Source organism: Hippopotamus amphibius, chromosome 9 (genome assembly GCF_030028045.1).
Source record: "Hippopotamus amphibius kiboko isolate mHipAmp2 chromosome 9, mHipAmp2.hap2, whole genome shotgun sequence".
NCBI classification, from domain to species: Eukaryota; Metazoa; Chordata; class Mammalia; order Artiodactyla; family Hippopotamidae; genus Hippopotamus; species Hippopotamus amphibius.
In genome coordinates, this window is record NC_080194.1 from 30,057,609 (window position 1) to 30,078,129 (window position 20,521).

General features: G+C 37.7%; 2 protein-coding genes across 2 annotated transcripts in view; both read left to right on the forward strand.

Moving 5' to 3' along the window:
• The first annotated feature begins 1,145 nt into the window (after window positions 1-1,145).
• Window positions 1,146-13,126, forward strand: PSMA1 (proteasome 20S subunit alpha 1). The gene is made up of 10 exons (XM_057695291.1): window positions 1,146-1,290; window positions 2,570-2,614; window positions 2,889-2,990; window positions 3,109-3,212; window positions 5,158-5,246; window positions 5,872-5,942; window positions 6,057-6,186; window positions 7,301-7,380; window positions 11,351-11,461; window positions 12,779-13,126. The coding sequence occupies exons 1-10, from the start codon at window positions 1,288-1,290 to the stop codon at window positions 12,833-12,835; spliced, it is 792 nt and encodes a 263-aa protein (XP_057551274.1). The 5' UTR covers window positions 1,146-1,287; the 3' UTR covers window positions 12,836-13,126.
• Window positions 13,127-16,846: 3,720 nt separating this feature from the next.
• The window catches only part of COPB1 (COPI coat complex subunit beta 1), a 40,951-nt gene continuing 37,276 nt past the window's right edge, over window positions 16,847-20,521 (forward strand). Inside the window, exons 1-2 of the mRNA XM_057748790.1 lie at window positions 16,847-16,967; window positions 17,699-17,851. Coding sequence (XP_057604773.1) covers window positions 17,761-17,851 — 91 coding nt within the window. The 5' untranslated portion in view covers window positions 16,847-16,967; window positions 17,699-17,760. The remainder of the gene's footprint in view (window positions 16,968-17,698; window positions 17,852-20,521) is intronic.

The window sequence follows — 20,521 nt, forward strand, 5'->3', positions numbered from 1 at the left end:
TACATTTCTATTTTCAGAAACTTATTCTAAAGAAAGGAGTATAGATGTACACATAAAAAATATGTCAAGAAGCTCATAAATGAGTTGCTTGGGAGAGAGATAACCTAAATATTAAACAATAGAAATTTACGTAAATAATATATCGTATGTTCACAATGCAGAATACTAGGGAGTCATGTTTAACCTAGAAAACATTTAACGTGAAAAAATGTCCAAAATATACGTGAGAAGGTTTAAAAAAAGAGTCTGATACTAAATTGTTCAGAACTTGAGCAAATCACTTAAGTGATCTGAGTCTCTTATTTCATCTGCAAAACATAGATACCTAAAGACCCTCTCAACTCTTCCCTTACCTGAGTCTAGGTACTCATCCTCTCTTCTTTATAATCTTAAACCGCCATTGGCAGTCAGTAAATGTTAGGTTGGCAGCTGATTACAGAGCTGTCCTAAACTATTTCATTTGGGGATTTACTAAAAGAGGCTCACAAAAGAGAAAATACGTGTCTTGGAAGAAAATGTCCACTTTTTTCCTTAGTGGCCTAATCTTTCAGGCATCGTGCTTGGTTTTGAGGGCACAGAAAGACGTTAGCGCCCTCAAAGAGTTGAAAGTCTCTTCGGAGAGAATTTCCTCTTTGAGAAAACCAATAATAATGTTAATTAGTGATCAATGACAACAAAGCCTTGAAAGATGACTTCTCCAAGGAGTAGGGAAAAGGATTCTAAAGTAGAAAGAAAAGCATGTCCACAAACAAGATGTTCCAGGACGAGTATGGTTGACACACAGTAACGGACATTATTTTTGGCCTTTCTTGCAGTCTCGTTCTTTAAACACTACAGGCACCCCAGTCTCCGTGGACGCTGAAGAAGAGGCTGAGCTGCACACTCGATCACCCGGAATCTCAGGTACTTCTGGCCGGGCCGGTGAGAAACTGGCGAGAGCCTGCAACTTCACTGAGGTAACACAGGTAACTTCAGAGGACCCAAGAAGGGCGACTTGGTAGTGGCCACCCAGCGGCTCTTAGCTCCCGGGGCACTCCTGGCCCAAGATTTCCCGCCAATCTCAGTTCCTCCAGCTTCTCAGGCCCCGCCCACTGCAGAGGAGGCTGAGAGCTTTGAGGGCGGGGAAGCGAAGGAAGCCTATTGATATCTCTGGAATAGACTGCTCTACCCTGCGCTGCCGCCGTCAAAGTCCCGCAGACTTCTCTGTAGATCGCCGAGCGGAAGTTTCGGCCGCGCTCCTCGATCCGCAGGTTTGCAGGAGGCCGAAGCCAGGGTCGCGCCGGAACCATGGTGCGTTGGATTCCGAGCTCAGGCAGGGTTGGGGCAGAGGGCCGGTGGCTGGGGGTTGACGAGCCGCCTCTTCTTTCATCCTTAGAGCGGCCCGGGGCGACGGGACATGGGAACCTTAGCCGACGGGAGGGTGCAAGCAGTGATTCAGCATCTCCGGCCTGGCAGGGAGAGGGGAGGTCGGTAGTCGATGCGGCCTTTCCCCGGGGTTTGTTTCGCTTTCCACCGGGCCTTGAACGGTACCTCCTCGGTCGGCTAGCCGAGTGCGCCCCTTAGGTTCCTTCAGTCGAGTAGATTCCGAGCGGACCAGAGGGGCCCCTAGTGCTCCGTGCGGGAGAAAGGAAAAATAGGGACTTGACGTGAGATATCCCTGTACTGCCAATTGCGGGTTTCGGTTCCTGGACCGCGTGCATTTTCCTGGTGGGTCCCTGTGAGCTCGATCAGAAAAGGCCCTTTTCAATCGCTTTGTCCAGTCACCTAGTTTTACAAATGAGTGAACCGAAGCTGAGGAGAAGTGGTGGAATCAGGGTTATGATATATGGCTCAGGGCTTCCAGACCTGTGACTGCTGTTCCACCCCTCAGCCTGCTCATCCCCATGATTAGTCTCCCAAGTACTGTGCTGGTGGACTTGTTTTAATACTGTCTTTAAAGCAGTAATGGGTCTGTCTCTGTGGCTGTTTGTGTCCACTTCTCACTTCCTGGGGACATTCTTTAGTTCATTCATTCAGTGGAGTGTTTTAAAAGCACTGTTTTAAGTGCAGTGAAGGTTCAAAGAGAAATCAGACGTGTTCCTAATCGTAATACAAAGTAGAAAGGGACATGTAGATAAAGAGCTGGTTGGGAGTATGCTTTGGGATTTGGGGAGAAAAGATGGAGAAGTCTTCAAGAGGTAGACATTTGAGCTAGTTTAAGGATAAGTAATGCTTTTGACCATTTATTAGGGTCTGGTATAAGGGAAGAGCATAAGCAAAGATAGGAAGGAAAGTGGACACATAGGAACTTTAGTAACTGAACCCAAAATGAGTGCCATGGACAGTGTTAGAATTGGAAGACAGGTTGGGAAGATAGGTCCCTTCTAGATCTGCTCTCCCCTCCCCAACTAGCTCCTTGTAAATGTAAAATTGGCTTGCAACTGAGTACAATAGTAATCTTCCAGTGAGGTTGAAATAGCTTTCGTTAATGTTGGATGGAAACAGATGGGAGAACATTTTTTAATGATAGAGCTTAAGATTTGGGATTTGTAATGGTCTTGCATTAATAGGTCTTTTCATTTACTTTCAGTTTCGCAACCAGTATGACAATGATGTCACTGTTTGGAGCCCTCAGGTAAAATGTTTTATACTATTTCTATGAAGTGGCTTTTGGTGGCTGCAGTGTGTTTAGAAACTTAAGGGATTGTAAGCAGTGAGAAAATGGGATATAATCATTTTAGGCTTTTCTGAAACCTAAATTTATCATTAAAGTAAGTGTCCTAGTTTTACGAAATAGCGTTTGAGATTTAACTATGTTACCCAAGATTTGAGATCTCTAAATTAATTTTAAATAATTAGGGTCTTTAAGATGACTTTAAGGTGTGTTGTCTTTTTTTTTTTCATTTTAGGGCAGGATTCATCAAATTGAATATGCAATGGAAGCTGTCAAACAAGGTTCCGCCACAGTTGGTCTCAAATCAAAAACCCATGCAGTGTTGGTTGCATTGAAGGTAAGTAAAGCAAAAAATATATCTTCCTCCTTTAGAAAAGAACTGTCAAATGTAAGTTTCACTATATAGACAATAAAATTGTAAACTTCTTTTTCTGTCTTAAATAATGTCTATTTAGAGAGCACAGTCAGAACTTGCAGCTCATCAGAAAAAAATTCTCCATGTTGATAACCATATTGGTATCTCTATTGCCGGACTTACTGCTGATGCTAGACTGTTATGGTGAGTATGATTGTGGAAAACAAAAAGAAATATCCATTTTGATTCATAATTGATTGCATTTGTAGAAAAGATCCAGATATATTAGGAAGTTGTCTGCCAGAGTGCTTGTAAGTTAAAATTGTGAGTACCTTAATGGATTTGGGCTCAGTTACTAAGTATTCCATTTCTTGATCACTGTAGTAGTAGTTAATAGAATTAACCATGTTAATATTAACGCTTTTGAGAAGTCATTGAATAATGTGTTACTTGTTAACTCAGTATATATTGTTTGATGTTAGGTCTGAGAAGAGCTTGACACTTTTGTCAGGTTTCTAAGGATCAGCTGAACTACCCTTGCTTTCTTTAATACACAAGTATTCATTTGACATTTATTTTTTGCAAAGCACAGTATTGGCTACTACAGGGTATACAAAGGTGAATCAGACATAGATCTCATCTTCTTGGAACTTAAACTCTAATAGAATATCTGTAATACAAGGTAGATATTATAGAGATATATGTAGAGAGAGTAACAGGTATATTTCTGTGAGAGACCAGAGGAGATGAAGATTATTTCTAGTTGAGAGGCATTGTGTAAATGAAGAGCTGGGGCTTTGGAATCACACAGTCTTTAGATCCCACTTTTAGCACTTAATCTGATATTGGTCTAGTTACTTAAACTCTCAATTTTTTTAGTATTTTTTCTCAGGTTATTGATAAATAGCCTAACATAAAGAACACTTAACACAGTGATTTTCAGTGTGTGTGTTGGGAGGTGGGAGGTAGTTAGCCAGAGTAATCTCTTAAGTCTGTGATTTAATTAGGGAAGAAGGACTATAAACAATAAGGGGAAATAAAAGGCAAATGTTTAAAATTTTTGAGTTTTCTGGTGAGCCCCCTGCTCTCTTAGGTCAGCAATATAGTGATGGCATTATTGGTTCCTTTTAGCTGTTGAAAATGTAATATATGTTGCATTGTCAAACATGTTATTTAACCCAGTCTATCCAAAATATTGTCATGTCACATGTAATCAACATTTTTTTTTGTACTGTCTTTGCAATTTCATGTATATTTTGTACTTATGGTACATCTCAATTCAAACTAGCCACTTTTTCAGTGCCCACTAGTCGCATGTGATTAGTACCTGCCATGTTGAGCAATGCAGTTTTAGGCAGCTTTGGGAAATGAACTTAAATGAAAGTCGTGAACAAGTAGCTTGGTTCCTGCAGCCAACATCTGATCATCAGATGTGACATATACATAAACTAGACAAAGCAGCATGAAAGAAAAGTGCATATCCATTTCTTGTTGATCCTCTTGGCTTTAATAGTTAGGCATGAATTTCCTTTTCCCCAGTGTTATACTTGCTTGAATCTTGTCAGGTTTAAGGGTGAGACTCGACAGTCTAGTGTCTGGTACCTCCTCTAGAGTGCTGCTTATGTGCTTTATGGATAGAAGTACTGTTGGCAGGAGCATGTTAACAGTGCCCTAGTATGGATTCTATTTCTTGTATTTGTTCTATTGGGGAAATTTTCATCAGCTTTGAAGAAAAAAAGCAAAGTAGTTATTCTTTTTGCTAGTTTAAGACATGGAATTAAGACAGTCTTGTTGACAGTGGGAAGGGTAAATGAAGAGAGATTGCTCTTTTTCTCTTGCTCAGCCTTTCTTCGCTATTCTATAAAGTACTCTGAGACAAAGGTTATCTAGCGCTAAGGAACACTTTAGTCATAAATATAGGTAAGATTGTGGAAACTTTTAGATTAATCACTTCTCAATAACAGAACATTTAAAATTTAGAAGGAAGAGTTGGTATAAAAATGCATCCTTGTGGCCATGTCTTTATAGTTCCCTTATGTGGGTGTATTTCATGCAAATGTCTGGAAGAAACCAAAAAGAAATGAAATTATTTAGATTAGAATAACTCTCTGTGATTTGAAATTACTAATTTTTCTTGTTTCTTTTTTAGTAATTTTATGCGCCAGGAGTGTTTGGATTCCAGATTTGTATTTGACAGACCACTTCCTGTGTCTCGCCTTGTATCTCTAATTGGAAGCAGTATCCTTTTTATTTATGCATTTATCTTTGCATTTATGGATGTGGACTTTAAAGGGTTTTGATACTTTATCCTTATGTTACTTATTAGAAATATGATAATATATAACATAGGTAAGATTGTGAAAACTTTAAGGTTAGTCTCTTCTCAATAGCAGAATGTTTAAAATTTTTAGAAGGAGAGTTGTAGGAAGTTTTACCATGGAAGAATGGGTTCTAAATAAGGAATTGGCTTGCTCTTTTATCAGCCCTTACAGATAAGCAGTTGATATTTACCAGATATAGATAAGCCAAATTTCAGAAAAACTAAACATCATTTTAAGAGGAGATTTAAAATTTTTTATTGGTGGTTCTAGATGTTCCAAAAAAAAATCCTTGCCCCTTATATCCAAAATGGATGAGATTCTCTACATCAGAGAAGGTCATTTTGCTGGCACCCACTTTGGGTTTGGTGGATTGTGAAACATTTTTTAATACTAAGGCAAATAAGTATTTCTCTGTTTTATTTTCTTCTTTTAGTGGTTTATGCAGCAATTAAGAAACCAGAGTTCTTTGTTAATAATGTTTAATTTGAAAATAAAGATAGTACTTTATTCCTTGTTAAAACACGCTCTTTAACTAGTTTAAGAAACTCAGATACCAACGCAACGATATGGCCGGAGACCATATGGTGTTGGGCTGCTTATTGCTGGTTATGACGTAAGTTTGTAGAGTGTTGTTTTATTTTAATGGTTTTTTAAAAACTGACTGGAAATTTTCTAATTTTTAGCTCAAAGTCAAGAATTATGTAGTGTACATTTCTTCTGTTTGTAGGATATGGGCCCTCACATTTTCCAGACTTGTCCATCTGCTAACTATTTTGACTGTAGAGCTATGTCAATTGGAGCCCGATCTCAATCAGCTCGTACTTACTTGGAGAGACATATGTCGGAGTTTATGGATTGTGAGTGATTTTTTTCTTGCCTCCTCCAGTCTTTATATAGTGAGTAAATATAGTATCCTGAATGAAGAAAACTATCTGCTTTACAGCCAGAAGTTTTAAAAAGATTAAGCCCACGAAGTGTATATTATCTCTGTCACACATACTAGTTTTTACTTTCTCTGGCTACCACAGTAATTTGAATCATCAGTAGAACTTTTTCAAAATATAAATATGTGTCCCTAACCTTGAAGATTCTTGACTCAATTGGTCTGAAGTGTGTCCCAGCCAGAGTTGAGAGCTGCTGTACTAGCTACCAGTTGTAAGTTCTGTTTACAACTTTTAGTTTTCTGTGGTTCTTATTTTCATCCACACAGACATTTCTGCATTAAATAGTCCATAAATAAAGAGGTCAGTGTAGCTGTGGGAAAGAAAGGTAAAAGATGTAAGGTGTGGTAATAGGGCAGGTTTTCAAATCATTTACTTATGCAGTCATGTTTTTTGTTCACCCCTTTATTCTATTGTGGTGTATTGCATTAATTTCTTTTGAATGTTAAACCAGCTTTGTATTCCTAGGATAAATCGTTCTTGGTCATGGTGTATAATGTAAATTATATATATATAGACACACACACACATATATATAATGTTTATATAAACATAAATGTTGCTGGATTCGATTTGCTGGTATTTTGTTGAGTTTTTTTGTGTATATGTTCATAAGGGATATTGATCTGTAGTTTTAGTCTCTTGTGGTATCCTTGTGTAGTTTTGGCATCAGGGCAATGCTGGCCACATACGAGGAGTTGGAGACTCCTTTTATAAAGAGCAAATGCAGTGATGAGCATGCCACAGAATACATTGAGCTGTATCATTTGTGAATCAGAATTTTGATTTAACTTACCAGAAGAAAAGCGTAAATTTAGTAACGAAAATCATGTATCCTCTCATTAAAAAAACAACAGTCTAATAATAGATTGTTAGAAGATTATATGGCCAAACTTTAGACTTTTGGTTTTTTTATTATGATATATTTGGTATGTGACTAAATCATGATTTCAGACTATAGACCTGACAAATAAAAGAAGCCTAGCATGAAAATGGAATTAAGAAATAATTGTTAATTTATTATATTTAGGCAATTTGAATGAACTGGTTAAGCATGGTCTGCGTGCCTTACGGGAGACACTTCCTGCAGAACAGGACCTAACTACAAAGGTAAATATCGTCTAAAAACAGATGATTGAACTTGGTGTACCCCCCCAAAAAAAAAAAAAAGTAAATATCACATTCCCAATTGTAGATAAACATTAAAGTTTAATCATTTATCACATAAATATAAGTAATAGAGGTGTGTATACTTATAGTTCTTTAATGCGAGATGGTTGCCTTGGCTCATTCTCTCTCTTCAAGCTATTCATTAAAAGGGACTGATTTTGAAATGATTTTTAAACATTTCTTTTTGGCGTAAAGCAATAAAAGCAGTAAGTCTGAGGTAGAATGTCCTTCATTTCTTCAAGAGGTAGGAATACCTTCATATTTTTAATTCAGTTAACAAACATATACATTGAGCACCTACCACATGCAGGCAGTAGGCATTGAGAATATATAGTAAACATAACAAACCTCTTGGCATTCCTGGGACATACATCCAAATGAGGGAAGAGAGACAATACACCCGCAAGTAAATTATGTAGGATATTAGAAGGTGATAAATGGTATAGAAAAAATAAAACAGGTTAAGAGTGACCACTAGGGTATAGGAAGGAGGTGTGGTGGGTATAATTTAAAATAGAGTCAGGACTTCCCTGGTGGTCCACTTAAGACTCTGTGCTCCCAATGCAGTGGGCCTGAGTTCAATCCCTGGTCAGGGAACTTGATCTCGCATGCTGCAAAAGAGCCTGTATGCGGCAATCAAGAGCCCACGTGCTGCAACTAAGACGCGGCGCAGCCAAATAAGTAAATATATATATATATATTTTTTAATCAACACTATTAATTTAAAATAGATACAAGAGTGGTCAAGGATGGCCTAACTGAGAAAGTGAAATTTGAGGTAAAGATCTAAAGGACGTGAGTGAGTGAGCTATGCAGATGTCTAGAGCAGTATTTTTCCAGGGAATATAATTACAGGGGCCTTGAGTTCAGAATGTTCCTAGCATTCGAAGCAAGGAGGCCAGTAGTGTTGGAGAGTGATCAAGAAGAAGAGAGGAATGAAGTCAGAGACGAAATGGAGGTCAGATTGCATATGTCCTATAAACCATTATAGGTACTTTGGATTTTACTCTGATTGGGCTGTTCACAGTTTGAGCAAAGGAATACTATGGCTTGATTTAGGTTTTAAACGAGTCACTCTGGTTGACGTTTTGAGAACAGATTATAGTGGGGACATGGGTGGAAATAGTTTCAAGTTGTTACAGTAATTGAGGTGAGAGATTGTGGTGGATTAGAGCAGAGTCATAGAGTTGGAGATGATGAGAAGCGTTTCAATTTTGTGTATATTTTGAAATTAGAACCAAAAAGATTTGCTAACAAATTGGTTATGGGGTGTGAGCTTTAAAAAATAATCAGGTTTTTGGCCCAATTAGAGGAAGGAGAGATTTATGATCTACTGACATAAGACACTTGGAGGAACAAGTTTTGGTGTAGGGTTGTGGAGAAAGACCAGGTATGTTAGTTTAGGACATATAAAGTTTGAAATGCCTCTTGTTTGTCCATTTGGTGACATAGAATAAGCAGTTATCAGATGTCCACCCTCTAGAGTTTGGTGGAGGATGGTCTATCCTAGAATTACAAATGTCGGAGTCTTTGTGTAGAAATGACATTTAGAGACTGGCTGGGATTAGATTTCTAAAATAATCGAATAGTTAGACAAGGGATTTGAAGACTTGGCCAAGGGTACTCTACCCTTTAGAGATTGGGAGGTGAATAAGAATCAGCAAAAAGGACTGAGAAAGATGACCAGGGAGGTAGGAGGAAAATAAGACAGCCTTAAAAGCAAATAAAGAAACTGCAGTCGTCCCTTGGAATCTGGGGAGGAATTAGTTCCAGGACACCCCCTTGGATACCAAATCTGCAGGTGCTCGAGTCCCTTATATAAAATGGTGTAGTATTTGCATATTAACCTACGCATATCCTCCTGTATACTTGAAATCATCTCTAGATTACTTATAATAACTAATACAAGGTAAATGTAAATGCTATGTAACAGTTGCCAGGAAATTCAAGTTTTGCTTTTTGGAACGTTCTGGAATTTTTTTTTTCCCAAATATTTTTGATCCGTGGTCAGTTGAATCTGAGGATGCAGAACCTACAGTTAGAGGGGCCAACTATCTTCAAGGAGAAGAGAATGAAAAATTGCCAGTAGACCATGGAAGATGTGGACTGAGAATTAACCATTAGATTAGCAGTGATGTTGCTGGGACTTGACTAGATAATCTTAATGGAATGGTGGGGCAAAAGCCTGATAGGAAAGGAATTAGGAGAAAATTAGAGGAGAGAAATTGGTGACAGCTCTTTGAAAAAGATTTTCTGTTGTGGTTGCAGGGAAATGGGGTGGTAGCTGGAAGAGAATGTAGTGAAAAAAGGGTTTTTTGTCGTTTTGGTTTTTTAAGATGGGAGAGATTACAGCAGGTTTGCTGCATGGTTATAAGAATAATCCAGTATCAAGAAAGAAAAACATTTATATAGGATAAAAATGAGAAAAACTGCTGGACCAATTACCTTGAACAGCACACAGGTGGAAAGATAGGCCTTAGGAAATTGGGCTATTCATTCCCAGTAACAGGAAGGGGTAGAATCTAGGGACATAGATACAGGAAGGAGTGGATACTGTGGGAGCTTGTGAACATTCTTTTATGATTGCTTCTATTTTCTCAGTGAAATAGGAGCAAGGTTTTAACCTGCAAGAAGAATGGAGGATATTAAAAAGAGTTGTCCAGGGAAGGGGAGATTAAATGATCTAGGGACCCATGTAGTACAACAACCACTGAAGGCCTCCTTCAGGTTAATGATCACTAAAGTGAGATCAGTCAGCATATTATAGTTTTGTTATAATGATTGGATAATTAATATTTAATATGTATGTGAAGACTTTATAGCCTGCATAATCTTTTTAAACAAGTTTTCCTATTAATAGTCTTTCAAAAAAAATTAGGAAAGTACATTAAATTGTTTTTATTTGTTTAAAATACGTACAATGCCATCACTCCAAGATGACTGTATTTAAAATTTGGGGATACAGTTGACTGTTGACGTGTACAACTTGGAAAAGTTTACTCAGGTATCTGGCTTCCTGATTTCACATTTTTACTGAATGTAGAGAATACCCTGTATATCTTTAATGCCTCAAATTTTCACTGAAATTTTAATCTTATGGGAGCTCCTTTGCACTGGTTAGCATTCACTGAACATTTTAAGAATTGCTCTTTAATTTTTCCATGTAAAACATAGTTCCAGTCCCCTAAATTCAACACTTTAGAACCCAAATTTATTTCCCTAAGAACTGTCATGTCTTAACTTACACAAGGAACAAATTTGATTATTTCTTAGAAGTTAGGTTTACTTCCTAGCAAAGTGGTTTGTTCCTTCACACTGGTCTCCACATTCCCATTATGATCCAGGTTGCAAATTTCTAGGTGACATAGACCTTTGGAATTGTTCATGATTATTAAGAGTGAATATTAAATCTGCAAATTACAAAAGTTTACTAGTTTTCTTCTTTTTTCCTTAAGTATTTTTTGTCTCATTCAAGTGCTATATAAATTTTTTAAAATTAATTAATTTATTGGCTGCATTGGGTCTTCGTTGCTGTGCGCAGGCTTTCTCTAGTTGTGGTGAGTGGGGGCTACTCTTTGTTGTGGCGCACAGGCTTCTCATTGCAGTGGCTTCTATTGTTGCAGAGCACGGGCTCTAGGCAAGCAGGCTTCAGTAGTTGTGGCATGTGGGCTCAATAGTTGTAGCTCATGGGCTTAGTTGCTCCTTGGCATGTGGGATCTTCCTGGCCCAGGGATCGAACCCATGTCCCCTACATTGACAGGAGGATTCTTAACCACTGCCCCACCAGGGAAGTCCCTCAAGTGCTTTATAAATTTTTATTCTGCTTTTTTCCATCCAACATTTTATCATAAGCATTTTTCCAACCTAAATTCTCTTCATTTAAAATTTTTCCCTTTTCTTCCCCCCTCAGAATGTTTCCATTGGCATTGTTGGTAAAGACTTGGAGTTTACGATTTATGATGATGATGATGTATCTCCATTCCTGGAAGGTCTTGAAGAAAGACCACAGCGAAAGGCACAGGTATATAACTAATTATAACCAAGAGACTTTAGTTCTATTGTAAATTGCTGTTCCTACCATAACTATGTAAATCTACCATTTTTGTCTTTAATTATTGAGATAGGTCCATAATTCATATGGCAGTAGGAGAACTAAGAACTGAGTAAAGTAAAATACTGAGGGGTTAGTCATCTCCATAAAACACAAAAAGGGTGATTTGGTTAACTATTGCAATTTCACTTCTGTGGGTTGTTGGACTCAGCTAGATGGTGCTTTTGCTCATCTCATTTGGGGTCTCTCAAATGTTGCAGCCAGTTGAGGGAGTGGGGCTGGAATATCCAGGATGGCTTTACTCACATATCTTCTTTACTCACTTGCTAGGTATCTTAGAGGGACAGCTAGAAGGCTGGGACCTCTGCTAGGATGGCTGGGCCACTGTTCATGCAGTCTCAGGGCCTCTTCTTCACCAGAGTAGCTCTAGCAGGGTAGCAGCTCAGAAGTTGCAAAAGTTCAAAAGCTCAGAAGTGCAAGCTGCCAGGCATTCTTAAGGCTGAGGCCCAGGACTGGCATAGCATCACTTCTGTACATTCTGTTCGTTAAAGTGAGTCATGGGGCCAGCCAAGATCCTACCAGAGTGGGGACTGAGAAAATTCATTGGGGACCAGCTTGGGAAACTAAGTTGGCTCTTCACAAATATTGAGAAGAGGATCTAGAAGTATTGGTGAATCTCAGGTTAAATACTGGCCTTTTTTTGTTGAATGTTTGGATACACATTTGCTTTTATAGATGCTTATTTGATAGCTGTGTAATTAAAAAACTATCATGAATTTCTTCTACAGCATGAATTTTTTCTTTTTTTAATTTGAAAATGATATTGTTGCTATTATTTGGAAGAGTAAGATTTGCATTATTTAACTGCGGTTGGTAAGAACCAGCACTGTTGGGAAGAATGCAGTGGAGTACCTTACAGCTGCTTTGTTTGAAAATATTTTTGCTGTGTTTATTATTGCTAAAGAGAAAAAGAATGTCTACAGTGTGCCAGTATTTTAAGGCTAGTAGTGATAATAAAAGGAAAGCCTTTCTTCTTGATCAAGACAAAATATGATGAAATGCTGGAATTGTTCAATGATGCTTAGGTTTTCGGAACTATAAAATTATATCTATAGTTTAAAAACCTTTGTTCAGAAATTTTAACAGGGCAGTGAACCAAAACTGACTATCCAAAATGTCTCCTAACTCCTTTTTCTCATAAATATTTTTTATAATGTAATATTTGTGATTAAAAGTATATATTGGTCGTGTGTTTTTTTACGTTTTCTTTTTTCTTCCTCTCTTAAGCCTGCTCAACCTGCTGATGAACCTGCAGAAAAGGCTGATGAACCAATGGAACATTAAATGATAAACCAGTCTATATATGTATTATGATACATGTAATTACGGATGCAGGAACATGTACTGATGACAGTAATCTATACTTTGAACCGGAAGATTTTAGGAATCAGTCCAGATGTGAGTTTTTTCCAAGCAGCTTCACCGAAACCATATAATGGGGTGCATTTTTCTTTAAGAGTGTCTCTATAATCATTTTCTAGAAAGTACAGCTATCTGAACTAATGTTTTTATATGAAGAACATAGTGTCTTTGTGGTTTTAAAGACAACTGTGAAATAAAATTGTTTCACCTGCTGATGTATTGGTGTTTTGCTTTTTAAGTAGTTTCAACTCTAAATAGTAGTCTGAGATTACAACTGTGTCATCATTATGTGTGGTCACCACGTTTACCAAATTAAATTGCCTTCTTTTTAGCGACAGGAAAAATATTACCTCTTCTATAACAGCCTTATACTAATGCCCCAGTGTATGGACTGGTCGCATGAGAATTATGGAGATTTGGTCCAGAATACAAATTTTAGGGTTCAACCTGGAGATTGATTAAAACCTAAGAAACTACCACTTTCTAACAATAGTGGTAGGAAGATTAACATAGGAACGATTTTTCTTTCCGACCAGCAGATGGCATAGTGACATCTCTGGTTTCAGTGTGGGGAATTTTTGCAGAATAGCAAAAGGGAAATTTAATCCCAAACCATCATTTCCTCTTAAACTGCCCAGCCATACTTCAGCATAATCTTTAGGCTGCCTTCCATTATTCCTATGAACTGTGTATGTAAATATTGCAATACAATTTTTATCTTGGATCATGCAAAATGAAATCAGAGGAAATCTGTTTTAAAAAAACAAAGGCAGTAATTCAGAATTTTGCTGTTAAGAAGCATAGAGGATTTATTTTATTTTCTGAGATTCATATCTTTCTAGAGAGGAAAAGTTCATTTATGGATAGGGAACTTGGATTTTAGACCTAATTCTACTAATTAGCTGCTATTGGCTTTGAGCAGTTTAGTTAGCCTTCTCTTAGGGAAACCCTTTGGAGAATTATTGTGACAGTTAAGTGGGAAAATTTATGTAAAACTCAGTAGGTTTAAATCTCTCTTGTGACTTCTTAAAGGGAGAGTGGTAAGAGAAACTGGCAACCTTGTTGAAGGAATGACCTCTGGAGATGTTGGTCTCCACTCTGGAATCAGCCTCAATAGTCTGCCATTTGAGTTTGTGATGAGGCCACCAGTACCATTTGACCTACAATGAAGTTGCATCAAGCATCTGTAGCTCACAAACACTAAAAAGTGAAAGAGGGGGTCCTCCCACCTGCCTTCAGACTTGGTGTATAGTCTGGGGGAGGGAGCATAAGTGGGAAATTTCATAATCTGCTCTTTCCTCATGGCGGTCTCTTCCCCTGTGCCTTTTCATTGTGTGAGCTTCTGTCTTCATTGAGTAATTCTATTGTTTAAATGTGTGTGTGTGTGTGTGAGAGAGAGAGAGAGATTTGTGCCTGTTCCCTGAATGTAAACCAATTACTTTGCTGGCACTCAGCTGAAAAAAAAAGCAAAAAAACTGATCTGTATCATACTTTGGGGGCAATTTTGCTAACTTTTTTCAATGTGTACTTTTAGTCTGACACACTGACTTTAGAACTTAAAATCCTCCCCAGCACAATAAGATTCAGTTCCACTATCTGTAGAGAGTTCATTTTGATGCCTTTTCATGTTTTAGTGTGTTATACTCAGTCATTCCATTTAGTCTGTGTTAAGTAAACAATAAAATTCCTAATAATGTCCTCATAAAACCTATCACTTTGATGTAAAGGTAACATTCACTTGGAATTTATTAGACATCTGTATGTGCAGAACTGGTATGATTAGAAATAGGCAGTAAAGCAGGTGACAGATTCAGGTTCTCATCCCAGTTTTTCCAGTGTTTAACCATTTTGTGATTTGGCGGGCAAGTCCCTTTTCTCTAGGCCTTGATTTTCTAGACATTTAAAGTTTTCACTTCTTGGTATATGACAGGTTCTTGTTCTCAGTTTATAATTTAAAAAGTTTTCAAAATGATATAACTACATGCTAGAGTGAAAAGGAGTCCCAAAACAACGTACATGTTAAAACTAGTGAGGAAGACTTAGGCTATATAAGATTCTGATATCTGTTCAACAAGCTCTGCATTTAAGAATATACAATAATATATATATATATATATATATATATATATATATATATATTGCCAGTGACAATTTTCAGTGCAGATCCAAACTGCTGAGCTTTTTATTGCTAAGTCTAGGTTTTATGCCTTTGGGTCCTCATTTCATGCTGAGAGGTTGTGACTTCTTGATAAGTGGGCTTGAAAACCAGATAACTGCATTTGTGAAAATTCCATATTAAAAATGAAGATAAATGGAATGACTTGTATGCATATCTTGGGTTGATCTCAAGGGAATTCTGCTGAGTTAAAAAAAAAGCCAGACTCAAAGGGTTACATTGTGTATTTCATTTATATTACATCCTTGAAATGACAAAATTAAAACCATGGGGAACAGGTTAGTAGTAGCCAGGGATTAAGGAGGGAAGTGGCTGTGACTATAAAAGGATAGTATGGAAGGAAATGTAAAAAAAGTGGATATATGTATATGTATGACTGATTCACTTTGCTGTACAGCAAGAAACTAACAACATTGTAAAGCAATTATACTTCAATAAAAATTTTTAAAAAAAAGATAGTAGGAGGGAGCTTTGCAATGGAATTATTCTATATCTTGACCAGCAGTGATCATACAAGTCTACACATGGTAAAATTGGTCAGAACGAAATACACAATGACTGCATGTAACTGGTAAAATCTGAATGAGGAGTGAATTGTATAAATGTCAGTTTCCTGGATTTGGTATTGTACTATAACTATGCGAGATTTTTTACCATTGGAAGAAACTAGGTAAAGAATATATGGGATAACTGTTATTAATGTCACTTTACAATTATCTCAAGAAAAATAGTTTTAATAAAATGAATGTACAGGATTTGAGGAGCACATGGCCTTTGTGATATATTGGCTTCTCAAAGAATATATTTTTTGTTTGATGGTTCCAGAAAGAAGAAATCTCAAAATAGCTGGATTCTAGATAGATGAGGCACTACTTGTGTTCTATCTCCCTAATTGAGGTGAGCCTGCTAATAAGGTCAGGTTATGTCAGACCTCTTTGTATTCACAATATTTTGCTTAAGATTTCAAAAACATTTTTTATTTATAATTGGCCAGAAAACCCTCTTTTGGTGGTGGGGGTGGGGTGGGGTGAGGGGCAGGGATGTGGAACCTTAAACTGCCAAAACAGCAGGTACTACAGCTGATTGTAGCTGTAACAGTTAGGTCTCTGGAGACAGGTAAAATCCTTTAAAACACTGACTGTCAATCTCCCTTTATGCATAAAAAAATTTAATCTTGTAAAGAATCATGAAAGGAGCCTTTACTAAATAGAGACCAGAAATCATACCACTGCGACTTTGATGTACAAGAAACTGCAGCCTAACTGCAAAGGAGAGATTCAGACTACAGCGTTAATAACTGAAATGGATCTTCATATAATCTAGTGTCTCTTATTAGAAGAACTGAAGTTACTTTCTCAAATTGTATTTAGTTACTTTCCCAGTTTACTGGTGGGTAAGCTAGAAAAGGGATTCCAACTCCCAGTCTAGCGTTCTTTTCCAGTGGGCCACACAGCCCTGTAAAATGTTTTTCCTTTCTGTCCAAGCACTTCCTCTCCTTGGTTGTTTCAGTTTCTGGAAGAAAATACAATTTCTAAGTAGCGTTTAAATAACCTCAACGCTTAATTCAAGCTTGCAGGGAAAACTTAAGCGCGTGTTTCCCGTTCCCTCTTGGGCCTAAAGCAGCCAAGGACAAGAGAGGAGGAAGAGATGAAGTCCCTTTAGAAGTAGAAACGCTTAGGACGTACTCGCAGCGCGCAGGCGCAGGACGGAGAGGCATGTCCTCTCTGAGTTGCCGTAGGGGCTAGTGGCTGTGGCCTCGTCGGCTCCCCACCCCCTTCCACGTCAGCGGAGGGCTCTGTGGGTTCGCCGCTGCTGTTGCGGGTTGGACCTGGCGTACGCGGTTCCGCCGTCGCCCCAGCTGCTGCCCCTCGGCGTCAGGTAGCAGGCCTAAAGCTCCTAATCTCGGAGGCTCTTCCTGGGCTGGGCAGAGGCGAAGGAACGGGCTCTAGCGGAAAGATTCAGAAGGAGAGCGACTAGGCCGCTAGCGTCCGGGCCTGGCGAAGTGGATCGAGGGGCTGGAAAGCTTTGGGCGGGACCCCCCATCTCGGCCTGCGAACTGGCCGGGGGTCTTCTCCGTGCCAGACCCCCGGGGGTCGCCATTCTGGGCCGGGGCTTGCTTTGCAGGAGGGGAGGGAAGAGACCGGGGGGCGGGGGGGGGGGGGGGCGGAATGTCCCAAGGATGAACGCATTAAAGCGCTTTCAGGTTTCAGCAGAGTATTCGTGCACGGGCTTTTTTTAACTTCGAAAGTTCAGATTGTGTATTATGCTTAAAAATCACTTTTATATCGTACTGGGGTGGGGCTGGGGGACTGTCACTGTATTGTGGGCTTTAATTCTGCAGTACAGCATTCTAAACCCTGGGCTGAGCTGTGGGGTGGGAGATAATATACCTTAGGCCAAGGCTGACAAGTGTGTTTTTTCATGTATCAGGATTTATTTTTATGAACATAATACAGATTGAACTTCCGCTTCTAGTACTTTAAAATTCCTAAGCCAAACTGAATGAACTTAAGACAGGAAAGATAATGATAGTTACTGGTTCTATTCTTGTTTTTGTTTTGTTTTTTGTTTTTTCGCTTGTGATGATATTCTTGTATTTATTTTTCTAGGTTTTTTTTTGGCATCTGTTACCTTTAAATTTTGTATTGAGAGTTGGCTATAACCGGAAACCATGACGGCTGCTGAGAACGTATGCTATACGTTAATTAACGTGCCAATGGATTCAGAACCACCATCTGAAATTAGCTTAAAAAATGATCTAGGTAAACTGATAACATTTTGAAATGAAATGAAAATAAAAGGCTCATTTGCTTTTCAAGTTCCTTTATAATTAGAAATACTTAATTTTTGTCTTAAATTTTTTCTAGGATCTCTTCAATAGAATTTTGTCATATTAAAAATGAGAATGTGTTACCTTTAGGCCTGCAATATTGGTTTTTGGAAATAAAATAACATCTCGATTTAGCTTATAACGTGGTGGGGTGGGGCTAAAGAAATATGGTTTAGTTTTTAACTATTCCTCGGGATAACATAATGGCTTATTTAAATGTAGCTGACAATTCTCTGTAGATAACAGGTTGAGAATGTGTATTTGAATGTTTTAATATCTTTGTGCACTTAGCTTCGTATTACTTAGCTTGTAAAACCAAAAGAACTTTGTTCTTTGGGTTCACTACCTGTTGAACAAGTAAGTCAGCACTGGAATATATGTATATTTTTTAGAGAGATTTAAGGTTTTCATTTTTAAAGCATTTATGCAAAGAAGAAAACAACTATATTTCTGAATTTTAAAAGTATATACTGTATCTCCTTTTTGTGAGTGATTCTGTCAAAAAAAAAAACTTTTAAGTAGTGCACATTCCAAGATAATGATTCTTGTTTAATTGAACTACCAAAAATAAGTTTAACTTAAATTGATAACTGCTGTTTAAAACAGATTAGAGGGAAAATTATGCTTCAAATCTTGAGAGTATCTTTTAGAAGATAGTTTGCAGTTTGAAAGGAGATGATATTTTACTTGCATATTCCCACCTCTTAATCAGCAGTAATAGAATACCTCCTGATTTTAGGTTACTTAATATTAGGTTTCTATTGAGGTTTATTTATTTTTTTTAAGAAAATTAGGCATAAGTTTATTTTTTAAATTTTTAAAAAATATCTATTTATTTGATAGTGCCGGGTCTTCGTTGCAGCAGGCAGGCTCATTAGTTGTAGCTCTCAGCCTCCTTAGTTGTGGCATGTGAACTCTTACTTGTGGCATGCATGTGGGATCTGGTTCCTTGACCAGGGATTAAACTCAGGCCCCCTACATGGGGAGCTTGGAGTCTTAACCACTGTGCCACCAGGGACGGCCCTACTGAGAGGTCTGTTTTTAGAGAAGGAAAAAGAAATCCTTTTTTATGGCATTTAAACTGATATTTTTAGTTTACAAAAGCCACATGTACTGTATTTCTTTTTTTTTCACATTCACGTTACTAGACTGGAATGCACATTAATGAATAAACTTTCATTACTGTTTTTTTCTTACAATTTAACAATTTTAATTTTTAAACCCCCAAAATACTTAAGTTTATTGTTGGTAAGGTAAAGAACAAAACTTGTCCTTAACTGTAAAAATATTCCTGCCACCTACCAAATAAATAAATAAGTAGTCTTGAACTTTAAGTATATTTTTTATTTTATCTCAAAAGAGTTGAGATGAGAAAAAATTTAGAAGTAGTTTCCAATTTGAGGAACAAATACTTTTGTGTGGTGAAATACTGAGTTGTTTTAACTACACTTTGCCTTTAATCACTGAATGTGAACCCTGATGACTGTACATTCCCTGGAGTATATTTTGGTGAATTGAATTGATATTTGAAAATTTCTGTTTTTGATAGTGTTCATAGAGGAAAAGAAGTTCTGAAAATTTTGAGAATGTGGAAAAAAGCATTCTTCACCTCGGTTTGAATTGTTAGAATAAATGGAAATTGGGGTTAGGGGAACTTGAAATAAATGATGTCGATTTTTTAAAAGTTTGCTAACAAACTTTTAAAACTTTTTAACCTTTAGTTACAAGTAGATTTTATCCTGCTAAACTTCTAGCATTTGCTAATTCATGGAAAGTAGCCCAAAGCTGGAACAAAAGGAGCTATTAGCATTATAGTGACACAGTATTGTCTTTTGGACTTTGTGTCCTTTACATGATCAAACAGATTTGGGAATTTTTTTTTTTTTTAAATATTCACAAAGGAAGCTTTGGGACAAAAGAGTAAAAAACCTGTTTAGGCTCAGTAAATATAACTTTAGCCACTTAGAACTTTGCCTGATGTGTCTTATTTCATAGTTTTGTATACTGTCCTCTTTCCTGATGCTTTGTTTTTGTCATCCTCAAGACTTAAAAAGTAAAGGTTTGCCCAGATTGATACTTACTTCATCCTTTTACATATGTTCTTTTTTTTTTTTTACATTTGTTCATTTCTTGATTTGATATGGCATACAATTTTTTTCATGTGTGGTGGGAGATATAATACTCTGAAGCACGAGAGATGCATGAGAAGTTAGTCTGTTTTAAATAAAAATACTGACCCTGGGCTTCACTGGTGGCACAGTGGTTAAGAATCCACCTGCCAATTCAGGGGACATGGGTTCGATCCCTGGTCTGGGAAGATCCCACGTGCTGTGGAGCAGCTAAGCCTGTGTGCCACAACTACTTGAGCCTGCACTCTAGAGCCCCTGAGCCACAACTGTTGAGCCCATGCGCTGAAACTGTTGAAGCTCGTGCACCTAGAACCTGTGCTCTGCAACAAGAGAAGCCACTGCAGTAATAAGCCCGAGCACCGCAATGAAGAGTAGCTCCCACTCTGTACAACTGCAGAAAGCCTGCACACAGCAGTGAAGACCCAATGCAGCCAATAAATTAAAAAAAAATTAATTAAAAAAAAATACTGACC